General features: G+C 40.9%; 1 protein-coding gene across 3 annotated transcripts in view; it reads left to right on the top strand.

Annotated features, from left to right (window-relative positions):
- Positions 1 to 24,845, top strand: part of paqr6 (progestin and adipoQ receptor family member VI) — a 38,754-nt gene that overhangs the window by 2,785 nt on the left and 11,124 nt on the right. For 2 of the 3 annotated variants that reach the window (XM_050046293.1, XM_050046295.1), the window contains exons 2-3: positions 19,867 to 20,138; positions 22,703 to 22,830. In XM_050046293.1, the coding sequence (XP_049902250.1) occupies positions 19,867 to 20,138; positions 22,703 to 22,830 (400 nt within the window). Of the gene's footprint in view, positions 1 to 3,022; positions 3,218 to 19,866; positions 20,139 to 22,702; positions 22,831 to 24,845 lie in introns of those variants that run through there. The other variant, XM_050046294.1, reaches the window with a different exon arrangement.

Below are 24,845 nucleotides of genomic sequence, written 5' to 3'. Positions count from 1 at the left end.
GAGACATTACAGTATGTTTAGCCATGCTGGTGCCGTGGCTCTAGGGATGGAAATAATGGTCTGTAGGTCGATCTTTCACTTTGGTCCAGGCTGAAATATTTCAGACAGACATTCATGGTTCCCAGAGGATAAGTCCTTAATTTAATACTTGGGTGTCAAACTCATTTTAGTTCAGGGGCCACAACAGCCCAGTTTAATCTCCAGTGGGCCGGACCAGTAAAACCATTACATATTAAGCTATAAATAAAAACACCTTTAAATTTTTCCCTTTTTTAGTGTAAAGAAGTTTATTCTGAAAATCCGTTTACAAAACAGATGATGATCAGCCCGTGATATCCTCAGAAAAATATGTGCAAATTCAACAGTCTCTCAGTTTTTCCAAATTCAGTCAGTCTGCTACTCACTTTTATTACATGTGGGGTTTTTTTTTAAAATAATTTCCCACTAAAGTGGAAGCTATGGAAGAAGCAGGCTAAGTCATCCTCTGTCTTATAAACTATTCACAGTCTGAAGTTTTGTCAGTGCCTCAGCAGCAGGGTTCCACCAATACAGTTTTAAGATGGAAGTCTGATACAGATTCTTTTCTACTGAAGCTGTTCAATATCTTTAAATATGACCACAGTAAGTGTCCATTGTTATTTCAGAGAGCTGTATTCTGGTCGCAGTGGAAAGGCAGCATTTTACATCAAGCACCAACTCACTGTTTAAACCTGACACCTCTTAGGCAGAATTTATATTTCTGTGTTGAATCGACGGCGTACTTATGGCGTAGGCTTTGCATCAACGTAGAACCTTCCCAGAAATGTAACTAGGCCTACACGTCGCGGCGACGCAGACCCCATCTATGTTTGTCAGCTGAAACCATTTCCCTCAGTGGAAACAAAGCTTTTATTTACTTTAATTTCACAGATAAGAACAATAAATTGTGTAGATAAGAAAACCTCCACAAAAATAGCATTTTAAGTCTTGTGTGTGATTTATCCTGGCTTCATATGAGCAGAGGAAATCTCCGCTAGTCGCTAGGCTAATTTATACAATGCAAAATGCCATAGACGTGTGCTAATAATGTTAGCATGTTATATTTGTTTGGTGTTTAGTATAAGACAGTTGTTTTGTCAGTGAATCTTGAAAGTTGTAATGGAGCCGGATTTTGTAACGTTACCTTCTTTAAATGTTGCTGTTGTCCCTGGCTTCATATGAGAAGAGGAAAAGTCCACTAGCCTCTAGGCTAATTTACACAATGTAAAATGCCATAGAAGTGTGCTAATAAAGTTAGCATGTTATATTTGTTTGGAAAACATCTTTAGTATAAGACAGTTGTTTTGTCAGTGAATCTTGAAAGTTGTAATGGAGCCGGATTTTGTAACGTTACCTTCTTTAAATGTTGCTGTTGTCCCTGGTTTTATATGAGTAGAGTAAAACTCCGCTAGCTGCTAGGCTCATTTATACAATGTAAAATGCCATAGGCTTGTGCTAAAAACATTAGCATGTTGTTTTTGTGGGGAAAATGTGTCAGTGAATGCTGAGAGTTATAGAGAAGGTGATTTGTGTACTTGTGTTTGAAATTGTCTCTATTAAGCCATGTTTAATGTGTGTTTTGAATCGACTATATTTTACAGCACTTGAGAAACCCTGACCCGCTGACTCGTGTTTTGGAGGTGTAACCAAAGATACTGGATTACCATTACTTACTGGCTGTAAGCTAAATAAATAAACGGTCCGTGAAAAAAATATTTTATTCCAACGGATGTCTTAGTTACAACATTATTGAGCTAACTGGAGTAGTTTCATGTCGTATCCGACAACGGGAGGCTTTTAACAGATGACGTCCTGATGTTAGCTTTGCTGCTGCTGTTAGCTGTCCCTGTCAGCTGCAGCCACTGATGCTTTCTAGACATCGTGATTTCCCAAAACTGAATAAATACCACACATAGCAACACAAAACTGCTTTGCTAGCTCAATCATGTTGTAACTAAGATATCCGCTGGAAAAAATATTTTTTTAATCCAGTATCTTTGGTGAAACTGCACTGATTTCAGCACCAGAGAGGAGATATCTGTTGCCAGATCTCGCGAGAGTGTGTTGTTGAGACAGAGACAGGTCTTGAACAAAGTAAATTTTCTCCTGATTTGTCCGTCTGAAATTTGCCATTTTGGTGTCGGAATGTTCTGAAGATATGTGGCTTGTGATAAATGGGTCCAATATTTGCTTCCGTGACTATGGGGCGAAAGAATCGACCATAATCTGTAATCATGTTCATTTCTCCCACTGAAGTCAATGGACTCAGGACCTGCTGTTAGTCTCCTAAAGGGGCGTGGTGGTCGCGAACCCCACGTGACACTGATACAGGAAACTGACTGGCAGTGGACCGTCTTGGTTTATCCACCGTCTTTGGTGTAACTGCAGAGTGACACAGACACACCACTGCACAAGTATAAATGCTCACAACGGCGTAGGCTACGGCGTAGGGTCTGCACACAAATATAAATCCCGCTTTAGCCTTCACATTTGCATCAATATTAGGTGTGCTAAGTCATTTAGGGGGCCAGATTGGACCCTTTGGTGGGCTGATTCCGGCCCCCGGCGGTATGTTTGACACCCCTGGTTTAATGAGTAATGAGTTTGGTTCTCTGTATGAGGTTTTGTTCACAATTGTTACGGCTCTGTTTTGAAGTATGAAAATTGGATTTGTAATTTTAATATGTATTTCCCTACACTTCCACACAGTAAGTAGCCTAATGTATGGCAGAATAGATGATTGTTAAGGTTTTTTTTTTTAATTATTATTTTATTAAGACTTACCACAGGTCTTTGACCTGTAACAGAATATTTTCCCACTGTGTTCTAGTATCTTGGATGTGAATACTTGTTCCCCCACTGGTTTCATCACATGAACGTTTCCACATGTTTCCACATGTACCCCTTGTCTTGTCACCAGTAGCGCGCGCGCACACAGGCGTTGCACACACATGGCTCGTGTTGTTGTTGCTCCAGTGATCCACGTGAGCACCGAGCAGCGCCTCTTACTGGCTCGCGCGGAACAAGAGGAGCAAAAGAGGCTGTAGACCTGACACTATTACAAAACCGAGAGACGACCGGGAGAGGAGAAGAGGAAGCAGACGCCCAGCCGAGGCTGTCACACACACGGCGAGCTTTTTGCGTTTTTACGGAGACAAACTGGAGGAAAGCTTTAACCTCCGCATGTCCGAGGGTCGCGGTAAGTCGATGAAAACTAGTGTTTGTGTGACAAAGACGCGGAGATGTTTTTCCTCGCTGCATTGTTGAGGCTGAGTTTGTGAAGCTGCTTGTGTCTTCACCGTCTCCACATCAGTGTACTTGTTTTTTTAAAGCTTGTGTCAAAGGAATTCCTGGGAAGTCTTGTTTAAAGAGTAAGGAAAATGAAACATAAAACACACACACACACACACACACACACACACACACATGGGGCTGAAAGATTGAGACAAGTCATCCTGAGAATTAGCTCCATGTGACTGGCGTGTTTTCCTTAATTGTTGCTGTGGAGATGCGTCCAGGCGAAAATACACTTGCAATTTTTTTCCAGTTTGGAGATGTTTTCCATCTTTCCATAGTGTAAGCAGCTGCCACATGGACTTGAACTCCTCTTTTCCTCAGTTTGCAGCCCAAACAGGGCATAAGTAAGGCAGTGTGTTTTGTAGATGGACCCATTAATACAAACATTTGTCACCTTCCAGAGTTGCATCCATTTTTTTTTTTGACAAATTAGAGCTGCGACAATTAGATCAAGCAAACAAATTGATGTTCAACAAATGAATAAAAAGTAATTTTTCTCCAGAGTTCTACCTTCTCCTATGTGAGGATTTGCAGCTTTTTCCTGATTTATATTGTAGTAAACTGAATTTCTTTGGGTTTTTTGACTATTGGTTGGACAAAACAAGACATTCAAAGATGTCACCTTGTACTGATTGTTTCCTGACATTTTATAGAGTAACATTTCAACTGAGAAACCATTGGAAGCAAACAGACTTGCTTGCGTTTCTTGAAGACGTTTTCATCCAAGAAGCTTCTTCAGTTCTTCTTCTTCTTGGATGACAGGCGAAACGTCTTCAAGAAACGCAAGCAAGTCCAGTTGCTGACGATATAGCACTTACGATTACCATGACCTGGGTGACTGAGAATCTTCACTGGCATTTGAAGCAAAACAACTCAAGTGTTGTTTTCTTTTACTGCAGCTGATAAGAAAGTATGAAATTGAGCATATAGTTGGAGATTAGAAACAGGACATCCTTGTGTGACGTGTGTTTAACCTTTTATTTAACCCATTGAGATTGAAAATCTCTTTTACAAAAGACCTGGCCGAGGTAGCAGCCAATCAAACACATTTAAAATGCAACAGATACAACATATAATACAAAACAGCAATTCAAACATAGTGGCACACATGTCTCTGTCACCACATTCATCAACGGATATAAGTGTTTCTAATTTTCAATCTTTTTGAAGGTTGTTCCATGTCCAAGGTGCAGAGTAGGAGAATGCAGTTTTCCCCAGATCTGTTAAAACCTGGCGTACTTTAAAAAGCAACCACTTGGAATAGCGTAGCTGGTAACCACCAGAGCTGACACACAGAACAGTGCAGAGGTAGGCCGGGAGTTTGCCCCATATTGCTTTATAGATGAAGATATACCAGTGCTGTTATCTGCGAGTGGTCAGTGATGTCCACCCCACCAAATCATAAAGAATGCAGTGATGAGTAAGAAGCCCTTTTTAAATAGGATTTGTGCAAATTTGCAGGAAAGCCCAATCAGTCTTTTTTCAGCATTGGCAGTATAAAAACAAAATCGGGGAGTGCAGCAAAATGCCGCCTACCTACTTTTGTATATACAGAATGCACCTTTTTCGGGGCAATGGGGGGCGTGAGCAAGTAACAAAACGTGTAGCTCAGGTAACAAAACGTGTAGCTCAGCGTGTGACGTAAACAGTGATGTGGGAGGGAAGCCGCGGCTGGTCACCTTTGGAGATTCTCTCATAAGTTGGCCCGCTCTTCACCGTCCCCGTCATTTGACGGTTAATGGCCTCTTCATTTGCAAGGGCAAGGAGGGCGCGCAATTCCTTGTCTCCCCAGTTGCTCATATTTACAGCGTCTGTCAGGTTTGCGTTTCCCTCTTGCTACTAGCTGCTCGCTCATTCCTGCTATCAGCTGTTTCCTGTTTATCCACTGCCAGTGGGTTGCACGTGCAGTGTCATAAAAAGCTCCTCCCAGAAGTCATCAACAGCCCCTCCCGTGACGGAAGGCCGCCTCAGTCTGTTTAAACTAAAAGGGTTCCACCAATATGACTACCCTACGAGGCGGAAAATTGGGCACCTCGGATCAGCTTTACGATCCGGCTCTGTTCGCCGAAAATCTGGCAGTGTAAAAGGGGCTATAGACGCATGGTACACTCAATCAAGGCTACGTAAAATGGAGGAGGTTGCATGTATATACAAAATGTCACAATTACTGAATGTAAAACAAGAATTATTGCTAAAATAAAAGCCAATCTTCACTTTAAACTTCTGAACTAGAGCAGCAATATGTACATCAAATGAAAGCTTGTCATCTGTCCATATACCCAGGTACTCTTATGAGGATAAACTTGCTCACGTGCTGACAGTCAGTTGCAGGTACTGTATAGAGGAATGAAGCAGTGAGGTGGGGGTAGGAGCATGCACATGTCTCTACAGCACACCTAGCCAGTTGTTTTCTTTCACTGCAGCTGATTAAAATAGATTAGAAAATTAAGTGTATAGTTGGAGATTGAAAACAGGATATTCTTGTGGGACATGGATAAACTCGCTCACGTGCTGACAGACAGACAGTTGCAGGTACTGTATAGAGGAATGAAGCAGGGAGGTGGGGGTAGGAGCATGCACATGTCTCTACAGCACATCTAGACAGTTGCTCAAGACTTTTCTCTCGTGCTTAAATTTATGACCATGTTCAGCTGTGACTTCAGAGTGGTTTCTATCTGACACTGTGTTCCGTCTTATTTGTCAAAAAGTACCAACGGTCACATGCCCATCATTGACTCAAAGTGTTATTATAGTATTGAGAAGTGGGCTTCATCTTAAAAGAACACAGATACTGGTTTTGAATTAAACACCTGGTCCAATAATACAAGAAAAGGTGAAGATATTTTAATGGATATGAACTGTTTTGATGGTGCAGGGGAAGCAGCGGTCACCTCTTTGTTCTTGCAGTTATCCCCTGAGATCTGTAGGAGCACATAATGTTACATAACCCTGAGCAGTGCTTTCATGTGAAATGTAGACACATACCAGGAATTGGGTGACCAAGGAGGAACACCTTCACTGAAAAAAACATTCCAGCATGACTACAGACGTGAATTAGCTTGAAGCTATAATCTGGTACGGTGCATCAAATGGTGACATTTATGTTTGAGCTGTACATTGTCCCTTTTAAATAAAGAGGGAAGTTAAAAAACACATCTCATGACAAGGTTAAGTGTATGTTCCTGTGTACAGGGTTACCCCATGAGGTGTCACATACTAAAGTAACCTCGAGCACTTGGTCAGAGGGAAGTAGTGAATTTGTGGGGAAGGAGGAGATGTGAAAGACGCAGATGCAAGATTTATGACACAAAATCCTGGTAGATAGCACTTAAACACTTATTTCCAAGGTGGTCCTTGATGGAATTGACAAATCTGCAGCAATTTTAATACCTGTTTAATCATTTGACTTATTTTTTTAAGGAAGAATGCCAAAAAATTAGCTGGTTACAAGGGGTGTAACGATACATTGATCTGGATTGATACATTCAGTGATCAACCATCCAATACTGTTGATGCAAAGTGAAAAATTGTGAGATTCCCACGGCACATCTGTGTCACCATTTCAAAACGAGCACACCTCATTCGTAAACATTCAAACAGTGCTAGCGGCCAAGTGTCAGTCAGATTATGGTTAGCAGCCAAGGAAAAAGATAACGAGGATATTTACTGATGTTGTCTCATATCGGTCCCTGAATTGAATCGAATTGTAATTGTATTGTGGCAGACTTTGATAATAGTACACTTTGTGTTGTTGTCCAGAGAATAGATATATATATTGTGTCGTAGTAAAACTTATGATTCACACCCCTACTGGTGACAGCATCTCAAATATGAATGTTTGTTTCTTTGAAAATGAACAGGGTATCTGAGTTTTGGACGCAAGGGGCTTTTTAAACTTTTTTGGGAGGTGAACCAATGCTTAATGAAGAAAATAATAGATAATGAAATTAAGGCCCAATCCCAATACTGAGGTGAACCAATGCTTAATGAAGAAAATAATTGATAATAGATAATGAAATTAAGGCCCAATCCCAATACCCCCCGTTGCCCACTACCCCTTAGCCCTCGAAATGAAGCAACGAGGGGTAGGGGTTGAAATCTTTCCCTAGGAATTGGGACACCACTCAGTACGTCACCGCGTCGGTTACGTTCACGCATAGGTAACTATTTTAAACAGGAAGCCGCGAGCCATCTACGTTTCCAACCGGCATCTACAACGCAACGGTAACGTTAGCTACTATCGTTTCCAACCGGCATCTACAACGCAACGGTAACGTTAGCTACTATAGAGTGTGCCAGTAAACCCGGAACTCTGTTAGCGCTTTTAGCACTTCCGGTTCTCTTGTCTAAAAGTCAATACGTTTTTTGAATGGGATTTTGGTAAAATGCCTCAAATAAGGTCTGTGGTTAACAAAAGCTTAAGCGAGTTTCAGGTTTTGTTCTACGACATAAAACACGTCAGTAAATACCCTACTTGTGAATTTTGAAGCTTTTACGTGTCGTAAAAAAGGCGGTTGCTAACAAGTTGCTCAATACGACTACAAACCCTGTCGGGGACATTAAACGTCATCACCCCCGAACAGGCGAGAGTGCTGGCAGTCCGCCATTACAGCTTCTTATTTAGCTTAAACACTCCGATTTCCCCATTATACAATGTTTTTAAAATAAAGCAGCTGAAATCAGTTGAAAGCTTAGTGGCGGTGACGTCAAGAGTCATGCGACCGTGGAGTAGTCATGTAGTCCGTTAAAGCCTAACGTTAGCTTTTTACTTCTGCCAATCGCATTTAAGCTTCAAATGCGGTATGAAAGGTGTTCATATGTGAAGATTATCTCGCTGAACAAAACCTTTAACTTGTGTTAGCCACAGAGCTTATTTTCTGACATACTCCAAGACGCAATGCAAAAATCACATTCACTTTCTCTTCCGGGAACCAGCACGATGCTAAACTTTCGGGTTTTGACGTCAGCCCTGGCACACTCTATTATGCTTGCTACTAATGTACCATTAGAGTAATAATATATGTACGACAGGGGACTTCTGCTAGCTAGCTAGCTAGCTAACCAGCTAACATTACGAGGCAGCATAGTTATACTAGCTGGCGTGCACAATTTTGCAGAACAGGACAGATGACAGACGCCAGATAGTACGAGCTAGCTAGCTAGCTAACATGTAACCTGACGACCGTAACGTTAGCTAGCTGGCTAGCTTTCTGTCAACTCCAATCTATATTAGTATTGGGGCAGGCCCTAAGTCTAAAATATTCACATTTTGCAAGCTGGAACCTTTGAAACTAGGACTGGCACAATACCAGATTTTCACTATATGATTACCTCGTCCAGTTTTTTTTTTTTTTTTTTTAAAACTAAGAAATATTATAATGCTGTCAGTCAAATTCAACTTTGTTTAGTCTATAACCATAACTGTATAAAGTCCTACAATAAGAGCAGATACACTTAATAAATGTAGAAAAGGCAACCAGATGGTGTTGACGGAGGGAGATAAAACAAGAAGGGAAAGAAACAGAAATGATTTAAGAGGCACCGGACTATTTATATGATATTATTGTATGTGATTTATTAACATGATATCAACATTTCATTGTTAAATATCATGGTTATCATCAGTACTGGTATATCATGACACCCTTATGTGGAACTTATGCCTGATAACTAACTTAAAGAACTAATCAGTAGTGATTGTCGAAGTATTTTTGCTTTAATGCAGTTAAAGGAAAAAGTACAGCCTAAACATGTGTGCTACTGTTGAAAATCAGGACTCCATTTGTTGGCGTGTTTCGTCATTTGTTAGTTGTTGTTTTTGTTTTGAATAACTGTTGTTGGATGCCACATTGAGGTCTCCCACAGAGAGCAAGAGTTTCCTTCTAAACTCATGTTCAAGAATAAGAAAAGATTAATTGTAGAAACCCAATTCCTCCGATGACAGTTGTTTAATAGACCATACTTTAACGCAGTGCACATCTTACACACTCAGTGATACCTTTAGTACCCTAACTTGAAAGACTGGCTCTCTTAAAGGGGTACCTTGCCAATTTGCAACCAGCTTTGTATCGAAACAGTGTGGGTAGTATGTGGAAATGGACTGTGGGAAACTTCCCTCCATCTAACCAGTGCCTAGATAGCCCTGCCTGATGATGTAATTTACGTAATCTGGCAGAGTTTCTCTGATCTTCGGGCTGTTGCTCAAACTTCAGGCTATACTTCCTCATTTTCATAGTCATAGTCATAGTCATAGTCATATTTATTAACTCTTCACCACAATTGTGATATGGAGTACAAACAAGACAAAATACAAAATAAATGATGAACAGTCAGAATGAGTCATCACAGATCAAAGTAAACAAAAAGAAAACCAAGCCTGCACTCAAGCACGGCCATACATTATTTCATTTAAAAAGTGGCAAAACATTATTCAAGAAAGCACCCAGTTTACATATTGTTCTTGAATGATCAGTCTTCATTAAAGCTATACATTTGATCATTGATCATCATTACACAGATTACACAACCTTTCATTCCTTTCCAGACCCTTGTATCTACCTGTTATTTTAGGAAGTCTATTATTAGAAGTTCGAAAATTACAGATGGCCTGACTATACTTCTTGTTTTCACAAATTAAATATTTTTCAAAATTAAAATCCTCTTTAAATTCACAATATAAATCACATGAGGACATGTTCTGTAGTTCATAACGCCACTTCTGTACAAACTGGTCCTTTAACCTCTGCTCAACTGCCATCTTCAACCATTTAATGTCATCACATCTCTGGTCTGACCAAACATAAGAAAAACCGCATTCATCTAATATTTGCTTAACAAAAGAAATCCATGGTGATACATATAGCTCATTAATATATAAATTAAATGGACAGTTATACATCACCCTGCTAATCTTTGTTTCCTTCCCCATCACTAAACTCCCCCAATAACCAATAATTCTTTTTTTGATATCAACACATAAAGGGTATCTTCCAAGTTCGCCATAAACCATATTATTACAAGTGGACATTTTAACTTTCAAAATATACTTGAGGAATTTCAAGTGTAATTTCTCTAAGATGTCTACCTTCTCAAACCCCCATACTTCGCAAGCATACATTCAGCATTCATATTGCCTGCCACCCGTGCCACCACTGCAGACAGAGTATAGAAGCAGATCAAGAGACAGACCCGTCCCTCTCTCTTTCTCTCTCAAACTCAGACCGAAATCCGATCAAACGGTAAAACTAGGCAGTGCTGATTGAATATATATCAAGATTATGTTACTGTATTGCCTCTTTCTCGCCTACAGTGTTTTTTGGAAACATATTTTAGTGCCGTGTTCAGCTGTAATAGCAAGGGGTGGGGGAAAAAAATCAATACAGCAAAGTATCGTGATATTTTTGTGTGGCAATATCATATCGTCACACAGTGCCAAGTATTGATGTTTTTTCTTCGGGGACATAATTTGCATTTGAAAAAAGGTAATAAATCACAATATATTTTATCGCAATACTCAGCATATCACAGCATATTTAAAATCGCAATAATATTGTATCGTGATAATATCGTATCGTGGATCCTCTGGTTATTCCAATCCCTAGTAATAGTGAGAGTTTGTGAACAGGAAGTTGGCACCATATTGTTTCCTGATGGTAAAACTAGGCAGCGCTGATCAAATATAAACCAAGATGCTGTCACTGAGTTGCCTGTTTCTCAACTCAAATGTTCTCAGAAACATGTTTTACCTTACTGTTGAACTGTAATATGTGATCGTTCCTTGCCAGCTGGCCGCCATTGTTTCAAACGTATGTGTTTTGCATTATATCACCCCCCAGCAGGAGCATTTATTAGTCTGGGGTGGCGCAGTGCACTCTGGCAGTTGTAGGATTTCTACCTCATGAGTGAAAGCGTCATTTGTCTCTGTTTTTCTCCAGTCACATAGCACCAATTTCAAAAGTATTTGCAGCTTTCTACTGCATAGACATCCTAGTTTTATTCAAAGGCTGTCTTTCCAGCAGTGAAATACCTCGTCAATTGCTATGTTCTTAGTCGTCTTATCACCAGTGTGAAGAGCAAACAGGTGGAAGCAGCATGTTGAAGCATGTTCTGTGGGTGGCTGCTGAAAGTAAAAATACTGTAGTGAATCACAGATTAAATTTTACATGATTAACTATAATCACCACGTGCCAGACAGCTACTTTTGAGTTCATGAATATGAACTGTAAAAGTACCAAATAAACAAATTATCTGTATAGAAATAGTGCATTAACCATCAGTGAACCCTCTGGTGGAGTCAAGTGCTTTTTGGGCTGACCATGTTCTAGGACAGTGGAATGCTTCATAGCTTGAGCTGCAGAATGAGAACATGCAGTACAAGGCACATGTGTCCATCTGTGTGGGCAACATGCTCGCTTGCATAGTCTTCTTATTGTCAGCCTCTGGCAGATAAAGACGTCCATTGAGAAAGGTCACGTGACGACATCACGCGAGAAAGGGAAAGAATTTCAGATGTCAAGAGAAGAACAAAAAGTAGGAAGGAAGTTTTGTTACCGTCAGTTCAGAATTGCCTCAGGACTTTCAGGTAACAACGGTTGTCTGGAGGTTTGTGCAGTTGCTGTTAATCTCATGAGCAGTCAAAAAAAAAATCTTCATGTCATTATTCTTGTACTCCTCCCAATGTTTGCTGAGTAAATAGCCTTTAAAAGCCCAGACACACCAAACCAACATCAAAGGACAAGTGGCGACGAAGGCCGACTGTTGGGTCACCTCACATCGTCTGTGTCTCTGCCAAAAAGTTGCACTTGAATGCACCACAGAGACTACAGCCAACTAGCACGAACATTCTGCACCTGCATGAGAGGAAATATCTCTTCACACCAGCAGATGGTTGTCATCTGTGTTTGTCATTAAAAAATGGGAAATGGAATACCGGCAGGACAGATTCAAGATGCTAGTTTGCCAGTTAGCACATGAACAAAACGCATGCAAGTCTGTTTGCAGGTCTTAGAGAGAAAAGAGTTGTATTATGTCTTTTGTGGCTTCAGAGGGAGCTGTGTGAAGTCTGATAAATTGCCTCATGTGGTGTCATTTGAGTCAGCATTGGTTGGGTTGAAGCATTCGATTTACTGGTCCATCTACGTCCCAACCCTCACCTATGGTCATGAGCTCTGGGTAGTGACCGAAAGAATATTATGCGGATACAAGCGGCCGAAATGAGTTTCCTCCGTGGGGTGTCTGGGCTCAGCCTTAGAGAAAGGGTAAGGAGCTCGGACATTTGGAGGGAGCTCGGAGTAGAACTGCTGCTCCTTCACGTCGAAAGGGGTCAGTTGAGGTGGTTCGGGCATCTGATCAGGATGCCTCCTGGGCGCCTCCCGTTAAAGGTGTTCCAGGCACGTCCCACTGGTAGGAGGCCCCGGGAGAGACCCAGAACACACTGGAGGGATTATGTATCTCATCTGGCCTGGGAACGCATTGGAGTCCCCCAGGAGGAGCTGGAAAGCGTTGCTGGGGAGAGGGACGTCTGGGGTGCTTTGCTTGGCCTGCTGTCCTCGCAACCCGGCCCCGGATAAGTGGATGAAAATGGATGGATGAATGGACTAAAGATGATGTCACCATTACAATACTTACTGCATCAATACTTGTTATCGTGTTAGAAAATAATAGTGAAGGGGAATATGTTCAGGAGATGGGCAATTTCAGTTTCGGCTTCCTATCTTGATGATCGTAGAGAGGACTGAATAATTAAGTCAGCAATGTCTGATTTCAAAACAGAGATAAAAATTGTGCTTATTAAAAACACAGGCTGTTGCGTCACCAGATATGACCGCGAGCTAACTGTCAAAAGCAGACATCACCTCTACAAACATGACTCCCCTAGAAACACTTTTAAGTTTCATTTTGACATGATCTTCGCAGAAGTACTAGACAGGAGGAGCCTAATATCTAATCTCAAAATCTGCAGGAAGCCACAGCCACCTCCTAAAGGTGGATGTTATCTCTTGTTGGAGGATGCGTGCAGGATTTAATAAACCACTCAAACAAAAAGCCCTTGTCCTGTCCAAGTTGTAGAGAGGCCCCACAAAGGGAAAGCAAGTTTTCAATTATCATTAGATAGATAGATATCATTAGATTTTTAACCCCGTTTTAAAGATCTGTATCGGGCAGACTAAATGTGCGTTTCATCTAACTCGGTCAGCACAAGTCCATGTGTTTTATACCATGTGAAGTGGAGCCAGCTGACTCAGTTATTCCATTAAGTGACCAGGATGACCTCGGGAAGCAGGGTGGGGTGAGAAGAAGCATGTTTTTGGCCTTTGCATGCTTGTATGATGCTTCATGTCAACACTGTCTGTAACATCGTGGGTTTTGTAAATCTGTGGGAACTGATTTTGTAAATTCGGGTTTTTATTACTTCACATGCTGTGTGTTTTGTCTTGTGATTGTGGAGAGTTGTGTCAGTGTTTTTCCACTCATAGCATGTTGTGCTGAGGTTTCTGCTCTGATCCTGAGCTTCAAACTTTGATTAAGTGCTGTTTTTGTCTTGTATGTCGTGTTTGGAGTTCAGCACACCGTTTTCATCCTCTCAGACTTCTGCTGTTATAAACACTTTGGTGCAAGTCTGTTTGTGTGTCGGAGTCAGGGTTGTGTTCAAATGTAAAGCATGTTTACATGATTTGTATGCTTGTTGTTGGACAGCATGTCAGGACACGCTGACCTGCTTCATGGGTCACCAAGATATGTGTCTCTGGATGTCATTGCAGAAGAGTGCCTTTCCTCAAGAGTTTTTTCTGGAACATGTTCACAAACATCAGGGGCCAGAGGCATGAAACTCTGTGTATAATCATGACTAAGTGTAAAAGCACAAAGACAAATGTGTTTATGCATTCTTTTTGTCAGATTTATAAGGCTGTGCACATGACTTATTCTGCTTAATAAATCTTAATCACTGTGGCGCTGGGTGCATGAGCAGGAGCCTCATTTCCACACCCACAGTTCGCCATAAATGGATGTAGAGACCCCCTTAAACATCATTTGCATATCGATATTAGACCTGTCAGTGAGACATATGGTAAAGAAAGTGCAATTTTCACCAACTGTTTCATATCGTTGAGGTTCTCCACCGGTGCCAGAGCAGCTGTCATTGCACATGGCTGTGGCTAATTGCAGCGTCCTTACCACTAATTCATGATGTTCCTGCAAACCATCATCACGGTAAAATCTCAAATTACTATTAAACCTCAAAAGGATGATCATTCATAGCGCTCATGTTGAAACCAGAGATCGAATGATTGTGAATTTTAAAGGCTGATATGATTATGATAGCTTGGAACAGGAAAAAGCCGATACTGATTAATCAGCCGACATTATTTTCACTTTGTTTGGAGCCTCCATGCAAGACAGTAACCAGAGATGGGCAGTAATTCTGTTACATGTAATTGAAAATATATACTTTAGTTACTTTTGAGTGTTTTGTAATTGGTAACAAATCAAATGGAATTTAAAACACAATACTTGAGAGTGGAGTAATTTTGTTTGGTCGAAAATACTTTCTCAAGAATAGGACAAAACCCCATATATGGCTGGACTGTGTGTGAAACACTAGAGAGCTCTTATTTTGAAACAAGGGCTTTTACTTTGAAACAGGAAGTGGTCACATTGACAGTCAGGAGGCCTTTCCCATTTCCTGATTTTGTGCCTCCTTGGCTGAATCCAAATGTCCAGACTTCACTACTTCACTTGCAGACTCGCGGACTTTGCGGGTGCGTTCATGGGAAGTCCGCGAGTGCTTAGGGCTGTTCAAATCCACAGTTCAGCCAGTCCGCAAGGAGCCTCAAGCGGACTTCCTGCGGACTTCCACAGAGTCCACTTGGGGTGCAGACTAAGCAGACTTCACTGATTTAATAACCCACAATTCATTGCAATACGGACATGACGTTGTGGGTGTTTCAACTGTTGAAAAAGAAATGTCATAAATGTGTAAAGTAGTTAAAAATTGATAGTTGGGTCTATTAAAATGTTACTTGAATTGTGTAGGCCAGATATGATATTCAACCACATCGTGATACAGAGATATGTGTAAGTGTAGGCTGTAGAGGGACTGGAAATGTATTTTATTATTGTGCAGTGAAATAGACTAAAAATGGCTGAAAAACAACAAAAGGTCTTCAGTAAATACCCAATTTATTGAGTAATAGTTCTGTCCTTATTTACATTCATCAACTTATATGACATATATATGAATATGACAGCAGTGATAGTTGAACTTTTCCATGGCAACGAGTAAGACAGTCTCAAGGGCTGTCTGTCAGCTGCTCGCAGACTTTACGTGATGACGGTAAATACATCACACAATGTACAACTGAAGTCCACGAGGGCTCAGTCTGCAGGGCCAGAGGGTGGACATTTGGATTCAGCCCTTGTCTCCTTCATTGTCAGTCAGTCGTAGTCGTGGTAGTCGTTTGTGTGTGTGTGTGTGTGTGTGTGTGTGTGTGTTATATAACAAAAATGCATGACATCGTTCATTCTTGTCACATTCTGTCACGTTGTGAATTGAATTAAAAGTAAATATGCTCTGAGAGAGATCATATAATACAGCAGTGGGCTTTAACAAAACAATGGACAGATGATGCAGCTGTGCCTGACATCATATTTAATTGACATGGCTTTAAAATGACAGCTCCAAAGCAAGGATGTCTCATTTCTTTTGGGGTTGTAATCCATCAAAATGATAAATGTCCTTTAATTGCAAGTAACTTTACAAAGAACTTCCCAATTCAGGATAAAACGAGACGGCCATTAACAGGGCTCAAATGTAAATGAAATGAATAATGAAACGATCACTCAGAAATAATCCAAAATTAAGTTTATAAAGGTGCCTTTAATTGTCATTTTACAGAGCGCTGTGTAGCCTGTAGAAAATGTCACTTAGCTAAGTTGAAACTGTCTGTCTGCCTGGTCTGAAGTTTGCATGATGTGCACACATTCTTATTTCACATTCTGTCTTTATGAATACCGGTTTATGTGTGGGAAGAGGCCCACGCATGGTTTTTGTACATATTCATTGTTTATACATCTGGCCCCAACTGTCCAATATTAATGGTATTACATTCAGGAGTTGTTTGGTCCTCGATGGCAGCATTTGGCGTCCTGAAGTCCACCAGCTTCAGTCTCTCAGACAGTTATTTAATCTACATAGATTTTGCATGCATAGATGTTACCATTCAAATCAGTCACACAGTCTGCCAAACAAAAACACATCCAGATCTTAACATGTCTATTCAAATCATTGGCACCACACGATGCTGATGATCTGAATTCAAATTCGGTTTTTTTCCACACTGCAGTGAACCCAGTGGCTTTTCCAAGCTATTGTCATCCACACAAGCTGCGGTCTTGTGTGTGTGTGTGTGTGTGTGTGTGTGTGTGTGTGTGTGTGTTCCCTTGTGGGCTCAGATGTTATCCAGCCGTGATGAATGCAGGATTTGTACCAGTGTGCACGCATGTCAGTGCTGGGAGTATTTGTGCATGTTCTCCAGGGCAGGATACTGTGTGTGTATGTGGGACTGTGAGCAGCCTCATTTCCATCCAGTGCAGTGTGTAACAGTCATCCTTTGGCCCCTGCACTCTCAAGGCTTTAGCCTCCACAAAGCGCACTTTGTCACAGTTAACAGGCCGGCGCCTGCAGCTGGGTTGCAGTAAGCGGTGGCCTCCTCTTGTTGCTCCCACGCTGCAAGAGACCTGTCAGGAGAGACGCTTGTGAGGAGAGACTGGGGGGGAAATGCCCGAACTCTGATGTGCACAGGCAAGTCAATAACGCTGAAAGGGTTATAGTCTGATACAGCTCTGGCTTTCAGTTTGAGAAATTCACTTTATATTAAGAAGGTGAAAGACTGTTTTCATGTCTCCTCACATTTGTGATCACGTCCAGTATGTGTATGAAGATACTGTGATTACTTGGCCTAGTTTCTGTAAGAGTGCAACCATATCACTACAGCGAAACAAGAATGTCCCTACAGGACAGTTTATACTGACAGTCAGGGGGTGTTAATGGCAAAAAGGCAGTTTTGGTGTGTGTGTAGCTTGACCTTACAGGACATTCTTAAAGTTTCTTTATGCGTCTGCGTACACTCGACACAACGTGCACGCAGTTGCTCCGCAGTTGCTGTGTGCCTATCATAGTTCTGTGTCCTGTTGGTCTGTGTCGATATGCAATTCTCCACCAAAGCGCTTGGGGGCGCGGTGTTCTTTTATATACCTACGTAGACTCTGTGACGTCTATGGTCGTTGCTCGTTCATTGTTTGTTTATCTTCTGGCTTTGCTCTAGTCACAGTGAAGATGGCGACCAAGAGAGAAAGACCGTTGCTGGAGCTCGAAATGATCGACATTGAACAACAAATGCTCTTATTACAAATGTTACGACGACGACGACGACGAAGAGAGAGGCGACTGCACTGATGGTCTGTACGCCCGTTGAATGGCTCGAGGCGGTGTTGTGGTGCTACAGCAGGAAGTGAAACCTTGCAAAATGCCGGAAATGACGTAGTTTGAAGGACCAATCATAGCTCTTGTGGTCTGCGTTGGGTCTGCATTGCCTCGACATGTGGTTACAATTTTTTGGAGGTGCACATCCCATCTCTGCGTCGGTCGCACAGGGATGCAACGCCTCTGTAAAGCCCTCTGCGTCGTAGGTGTGCAGAAGCATAAACCTTGCTTTATACTTAAGGATGTGGGCTTTTGGGAGTAAATGAAATAACTTAAATGTAATTTATTAGTGGTTAACGTTTGTTTGATTTCATATGCATATTAGAGCCCGACCCTTACCGGAGTTTGAGGCAGATGCTATCAATATTTGAGAGTTTAAACACTTGCCAATATATTGGCCAGAATTTGTTTTAACTTAAACTCATAGCTAATTACACAAAGGACCCCATTTAGTTATTGTATTGAAGAACTGTTCACAAAATATGTACTGAGCAGGACATTATAAACTTGTCAGTGTGTTCTGGTGTACAAACTAGAACTAAATTACCCATGGCATTTATTATCTCTTTTTTTTTTCAATTGTATCATGCTGTATTTTCACCATGTTCTTCCAAGTACATCATCTGTACAGTTTACTGATATAAAAAGGAAATTTAAAAGAACAATACATAGGAAATAAGAAGAGTACATTCATTTTAAGTTTGTTCAGTTTGGATTTCGTCATTATGTACAGAAACACCACTTTCATATGTGTTGCCTTTCTGTACTGCGATTTCTTATCATGCTAAGCTAATGCATGAGCTAACCTCTGCTGATAATATTCGCCATGCATCTGTTGTGCTGTAGTGCAGAGCTTCATCTCTTAATGAATTTTAATACAGAAGTAAGGGTGGAGTTGCACAGAGATAAGAAAATATAATTTAAAAATCATGTTTTTTTGGTATTAAAAATTATTTTAAACAATACGTAATATAAATATACATATTTAGCTATGTTTAAAAGAATACTATGTAGGATTGTCGGTTATAGTTTGTAAAGACGCTCGCCAGTGAAAGTGAAACTAAAAGCCAACCCCAGATTCACCCAACTGGCGTCTTGTCTGTTTTGGCACTGTCTCTCTTGGACGCCTGCTGCTTACGGTCTGGCATCTACGTCGCGTCGCTACCTTTTTATAAAGCCCCACTATCACCTGAGCGCTTTGAGGGTACACGTCAATTTACGTCACGAGCACAGAAAATAAGAAAATACAAGCAGAAGGCAGAGTCTCTGCAGATAAATACACCGCCACACACTTCTAGAAGACGTAAGTGATGATTAAGAGGGATTATATCTGTATGAGTCTATACATTGTTTTTAGGAAAATCCTGTATAATTCACCTTTAAGTGGTAAAAAAGAAAAACAGGGAGGATAAAAATACTGTCAGCTTATTACTCACTCAACTGCAAACGTCCATACCTGCTGATGAGTTTGTTAGAATAAGTCATTGTTTCGTATTTTTGACAGACAGATGTTGTCAAGGTGCAGCCTGTCTGTAAAGTAAACATCATGTTTTGGTGTAAGAAACTGTTATCTGATGATGTTCCCCCTCTGTTGACAGGGGAGGAATGTACCGTGTAATATTGGCTGTCCTTACAAACATGTCGTTATGACATGCTTTGCCTCCAGTCACAGGCCACTGCAATGTAACAATGCCGGGCATTCTTCAAATAGATGTCTGGGTATGTCTCAAGAGGAGCCACAATAAGAGATTGTTCTGTGTCGGCTCCAGTCAACAAAGACAGCACTCTCCAGAGGACTCTGTCATATAAACCTTAATGCTAATATAAATTTTGCTCCGTGAACATCTTTGCAAATATTACCTTAAACACAAGGTTTGGGAAGTCCAATATGTTGTTAGTGTGTGTGTATACTTAAAGGTCCAGTGTGTAGGATTTAGGGGATATATTGGCAGAAATCGAATATAATATAATAGGTATCTTTTCATGGGTTTATTATTGAATTGTGGAATTATGGAATTATTGTTCTGTTGGTGTCGCATTTATTCATGTTTGTTTCTGTCTCTCCGCAGTGTTTCCGGTGTGGCGGGGGATCGGGGTCGGTAGTGGCGTCGGAGGCGGATGGAGCCAGGGCTGGGGACGATGCTTGCGATGGGAGCCAGGCAGTCCAGGACAAGGGGCCCGGATCCCGGTGTTTGACTACCCCGTCTGGGTTGTCCTCTGTCGTGGGGGACGAGCCAGACTCTGGGAGGTCTGTCAGAAAGGGAGAGGTGCCATCAGACTGCCCACAGACATGCTCAGCATCAAGCTTCCCGAGCTCTTTGACATCCACCAGGTCCCCAAGGTAAGGAGGGAAGGAGGTCTCTCTCCAAGGTTTACAAGGTATTCGGTTTTAACATTTTATTTTATCCTGTTGTAAAAATTAAATGTCCTGTGGTAATTTCCAGGTAAGGAAGTTACTTACCTGTTGCCACCTCACGGCAGGTCCTCTACAGTCACTGACTGCATAAAAAAGAGGAACTGGTGTGGCATTAGGTCACACAAGGTGGTGCCACGAGCTTCACTAATCAAGTTTTTCAGTAAAATTTTGAATTGAGGACTAAATTTATATTGTAGATGGAGATTATCTGGCGTTATTTGGAGATTTCATTGTCAGTCAGTAGCCTATTATTTGCACTAACATTAGCTCATTGAGTTACGATGTTAAAAGTCAGACAGAGGATCAGTTTCAGCTTCTTCCTAGCGTGTTTGCATTAGCTCTTCCCGTTGTATGTGTCTGTCAAAATGCGACTGTAGTGTGCAGAAGGGCAGGTGGTGCAAATGCAAAAAAATCAGTTTCTATGTATTCTTTTTTTACCTCTTACCTTACTTTACCTTACCTTACCTTACCTTCTTATATTAAAATCTAATCATGTTTTCTTCCTGTAGAAGAAAATGTGACATGCTTACCTAAGCTAGCACCAACCAGTTTCAACCTATATCCTCATGACATCCACCCATCAATTAATCTGCAACTTTTCGCTGCACAGAGCCAAGATTAAGTTAGTTAGCTAGCTAGCTAGCAACAGCACGCTACATCGATGTATATTTGTTTGCCCAGAATACCGTGGTTACTGGCTAAAATGTATTCACTTTAAAGAAAGTGGGATCTGTGTGACGGCTCCAGATTATGTGCACTGCTACAGCATCTAAGGTTACATGAAGGCGACGATGGACTTTGTTTCTCTCTCTCTCTCTCCCTGATGGATACTACTATCCCGTCGTTACTTCCGCTTCCAGAACCTCACTGTCATGAGGCACCCAATTTTAAATGATCAAATCAGATTCCTCACAATGTAATAGCCTGCCTGCCTTTTCTTCACTCAGAAATACATCACGACACTGAAGCTAGATGCTCTCAAAATGCCATTTTATCTGGACTTTAATCTGCTTTTGTTTACGGTATTTTTAGTGTATTTAATGTCGGTGAGTTGAACAAAGCTTCATCATATGGTTAACTGTTTTGTCAGGGAGGGGTGATAGCATCCAAGGCGAACATGGTTGTAAGTAGTTTTACTCTGTCAGCTCTTGTAGTAATACTACAGGAAGTTGGATTAATGTTGTGATAGTCCTATTTACTGTTTTAATTATTTGTTTGATACCAGCACATCCCCATAATGTGTTTTACAGGAGGTATCCCAGCATTCTTCTGCTCTTCCTCTGCATCTTCATCACAATTCAGCTGCATACCTTCCAGTATTTAAACGCTGTAAACAAACAATTGTCTGTTCCCAAGAAGCCAAACCCAAATGCATGGCAGCAGTGACCTTATCTTATGTGATAAGCAGTCATTGTTTTAGGGGTTTTATATTACAATTTCCAAACAGTTTCAGTGTCCTTGATTTTGTATTTGTGGTGTTTAAATACTTGAGTTTCCAAAGATAAGTGGGCTGTTCGTTTTATGATCCAGGTTTTTGTCTGTTTATTCCAAACAAGCTGTTCTCGCTGTGTAAAACACATCAGTTCCCATCGTGTGCTGGAGGAGTTTTTCCCTGGAGAGCCCAACTGCACCGTCACACACCAACAGTAAAAGTAAAATAGTAGTGGCAGAGGCTTATCTGAAGTCAGGTTAGGGTGAATAACATTTTTGTATCAGTCAGTGATGAAACAGGAACATAAACATTTATTTTAGAGAGATTCTTAAAAGGCCATAGCTGTGGAGATTTCACACACAGTGTATGATGAAGTATCTTAATCTGATTAACTACATTTGTGCTTAAAACATGAAGCTTTAAAAGACCTTTAAAAAAGTTCATGTGCATTGTGATGTGTAGACCCCAGGAAGAATAGCTGCTGCAGTGAAAAACAAATAAACAAACAAATTAGACTTAAAAGTTACAAAGCATAGTCTCAGTTACTGAAATGCTCGACTGCAGAGTGTTCAAATTGGCAAGTTAATATCAGACCTCCTCCCACTTGGGAAAATATTTACATTTTTGTCATCTTTGTTTATCTTCTGTCTGAGCACATCCAGCTACAAGTTCTGATTTACATATTTGTGTTTTCATGAAGCAAACTGTAATTTATTTTCTTGTGAAATGTTTGATATTTTGCTATTTATGGCTTTTAACAATTATTCAAATTAACCAAAAATGGTGGAATTTTAAAAGTCAGATATGCAACCTGTGACAAGGGGATGAAAGTGGACATCGCTTCATTTTAAATGGTCACAAAAACGCCACAAACCACTGCACTGAAGCACCCACTATAAGAACAGAACATTAGTTTCAGTCAGAATTATTCTCCATTCTTGTAAGAGGTCATACATTCCAAAGGTATGCTCCAGTGAGGAGTGACTTTCTCCCCACAGGGACCAGCAGACGTTTGAACAGTGTAATTGCTCACCTGGACTGTCTGGTTGGTCCTCAGGTGTTCAGGGAGGATAGCATCATCTCTGGTTACCGTCACCCGCGGAGCTCGGCGCTGGACTGCGTCCTCAGCAGCTTCCAGATGACCAACGAGACGGTTAACATCTGGACCCACTTCCTGCCAACATGGTGTGTACAAAAACATGAGTCCAGTGACAGTAGATCTAATGCAGCAACATTCTCTTTAATCTCTCTTATGTTTTCTGTTCGGAAAAAAATAAGAAAAGTTTATTCCAGATGCACCAAATCTGCTTTTACCCAGGTGTGCTGAATGATGAACCTGACTTGATCATAAATTTGAGGCACGTGGCCGACTGTTTGTTGTTGGCATACTGAACGTGCCCCTAAAGACCACACAAGAGCAGGTGTTGTGCTGTGTGCATATGCACTGGCACATGCCCAAGAATTGGACAGATGCAGGTGTAGAGGCTCCAGAGTATTGCACAGTTTTTACAGCAGTGCTCTTGGCACTCTGACATTGCTCAGCAGCCATTTATCTGTAGATCTGTGTGATCTCTAAAAATGTGTTATCTGCACGAGGCCTGAATGGCCAAAGCACCTAGGAGCAGTATATAAGCTATTTAAAGGCTGAATGCACATCATATCACCCAAAGGTTTTTATAGTTACAGTGGCTGTTTTAACATACCAAAGTTCTCAGGCCACATAGTCTGCAAGGTGTCACAGTTTTGACTTGTGTTCTTTTTGTGGACATCCATAGTATTCACACGAGGCAGGGAAAAAGATGAACAAGGCCTTGAGAATGCAAAAAAAAAAAACAAGAAAAAAATGACATCTTGTACGATTCACTACCGACTCAATGTCCTATATCTATACATTCCTCTCACTATTACCTGTTATTATACACTTAAACACTGCACAACATGTTAAAAAACGACTTTATGTCGTCTTTATGCACAACGTCAACAGTCTCTTCTTCTCATGCGCATTTAAGTGCCTCGCAGCACCATATCTGTCGTAAATACTCAACTCAACTCAACTCAACTTTATTTATAAAGCGCTTTAAAACAACCACAGCTGAAACAAAGTGCTGTACATAGGAGGTCATAAAACAACAAAACAGTGAGATAATAAAAAGCAGTTAAAACAAAAAAATAAAAACAGAACGAGATCTCATGCTGGGTTAAAAGCCAGTGAGTAAAAGTGGGTTTTAAGGTGGGTTTTAAAAACAGACAGTGAGGAGGCCTGTCTGATGTGCAGAGGTAGATTGTTCCACATTTTTGGAGCAGCAACGGAGAATGCACGGTCTCCTCTAAGCGTTTGCTGGGACCTCGGTACCTCAAGGAGCAGCTGATCAGCTGACCTGAGGCACCGGGCAGGGGCGTAGGGGTGAAGAAGCACAGAGAGGTAGGGCGGTGCGAGGCCATTTAAAGATTTAAAAACAAATAAAAGGATCTTAAAATGAACTCTAAAGTGCACAGACAGCCAGTGGAGGGTGTAATGTGATCTCTCATTCGTACTCCAGTTAGCAGACGAGATGCAGCGGTGTAATGTGATCTCTCATTCGTACTCCAGTTAGCAGACGAGATGCAGCGTTCTGAACTAACTGGAGACGTGCAAGGGAGGACTGGCTAACTCCAAAATAAAGTGCATTGCAGTAATCCAGCCAAGATGTGATGAAGGCATGGATTACTGCTTCAAAGTGCTGATGTGCAAGAAAAAATCATTTATGCCTGTAAACTAATAAAGTAAATATAAACACAATTTTAGCACAGTCCACTACTATACACTATTAAAAATATACAGCAACTGTGCAAACTTAAATATACCCTGTATAATATGTCATAGAAACACAGACATCTCTACCAAATATTAATATGTGCTTAAGGGGTCCTTACTGTACAATAGTCTTAATTTGGATCAAAGTATCAGTAGTATTTAATAGCCACAAATTTAAAAATCCAAACATTATAAGTACTGTAACACATTTTGATAATCTTAAATTTGATTATATGATATTCATGCATTGTTTTTATGTTCCTTAGATATGAAACTTGTGTTTCCTCGCATTGGATAACAATTTGTGGACTGCAAAAACGATGCGTTCTTCTCTTAGCTTTGTAACAGTGCACTCATGTACTCGGAAAAATGTCTTTTACCTAAGAGAAGGACAAAAATAAAACAG

This window comes from Epinephelus moara, chromosome 6, assembly GCF_006386435.1.
Source record: "Epinephelus moara isolate mb chromosome 6, YSFRI_EMoa_1.0, whole genome shotgun sequence".
Lineage (NCBI taxonomy): Eukaryota > Metazoa > Chordata > Actinopteri > Perciformes > Serranidae > Epinephelus > Epinephelus moara.
The sequence above is the reverse complement of the archived record's forward strand: the minus strand, read 5'-3'. Positions and strand labels throughout refer to the sequence as shown.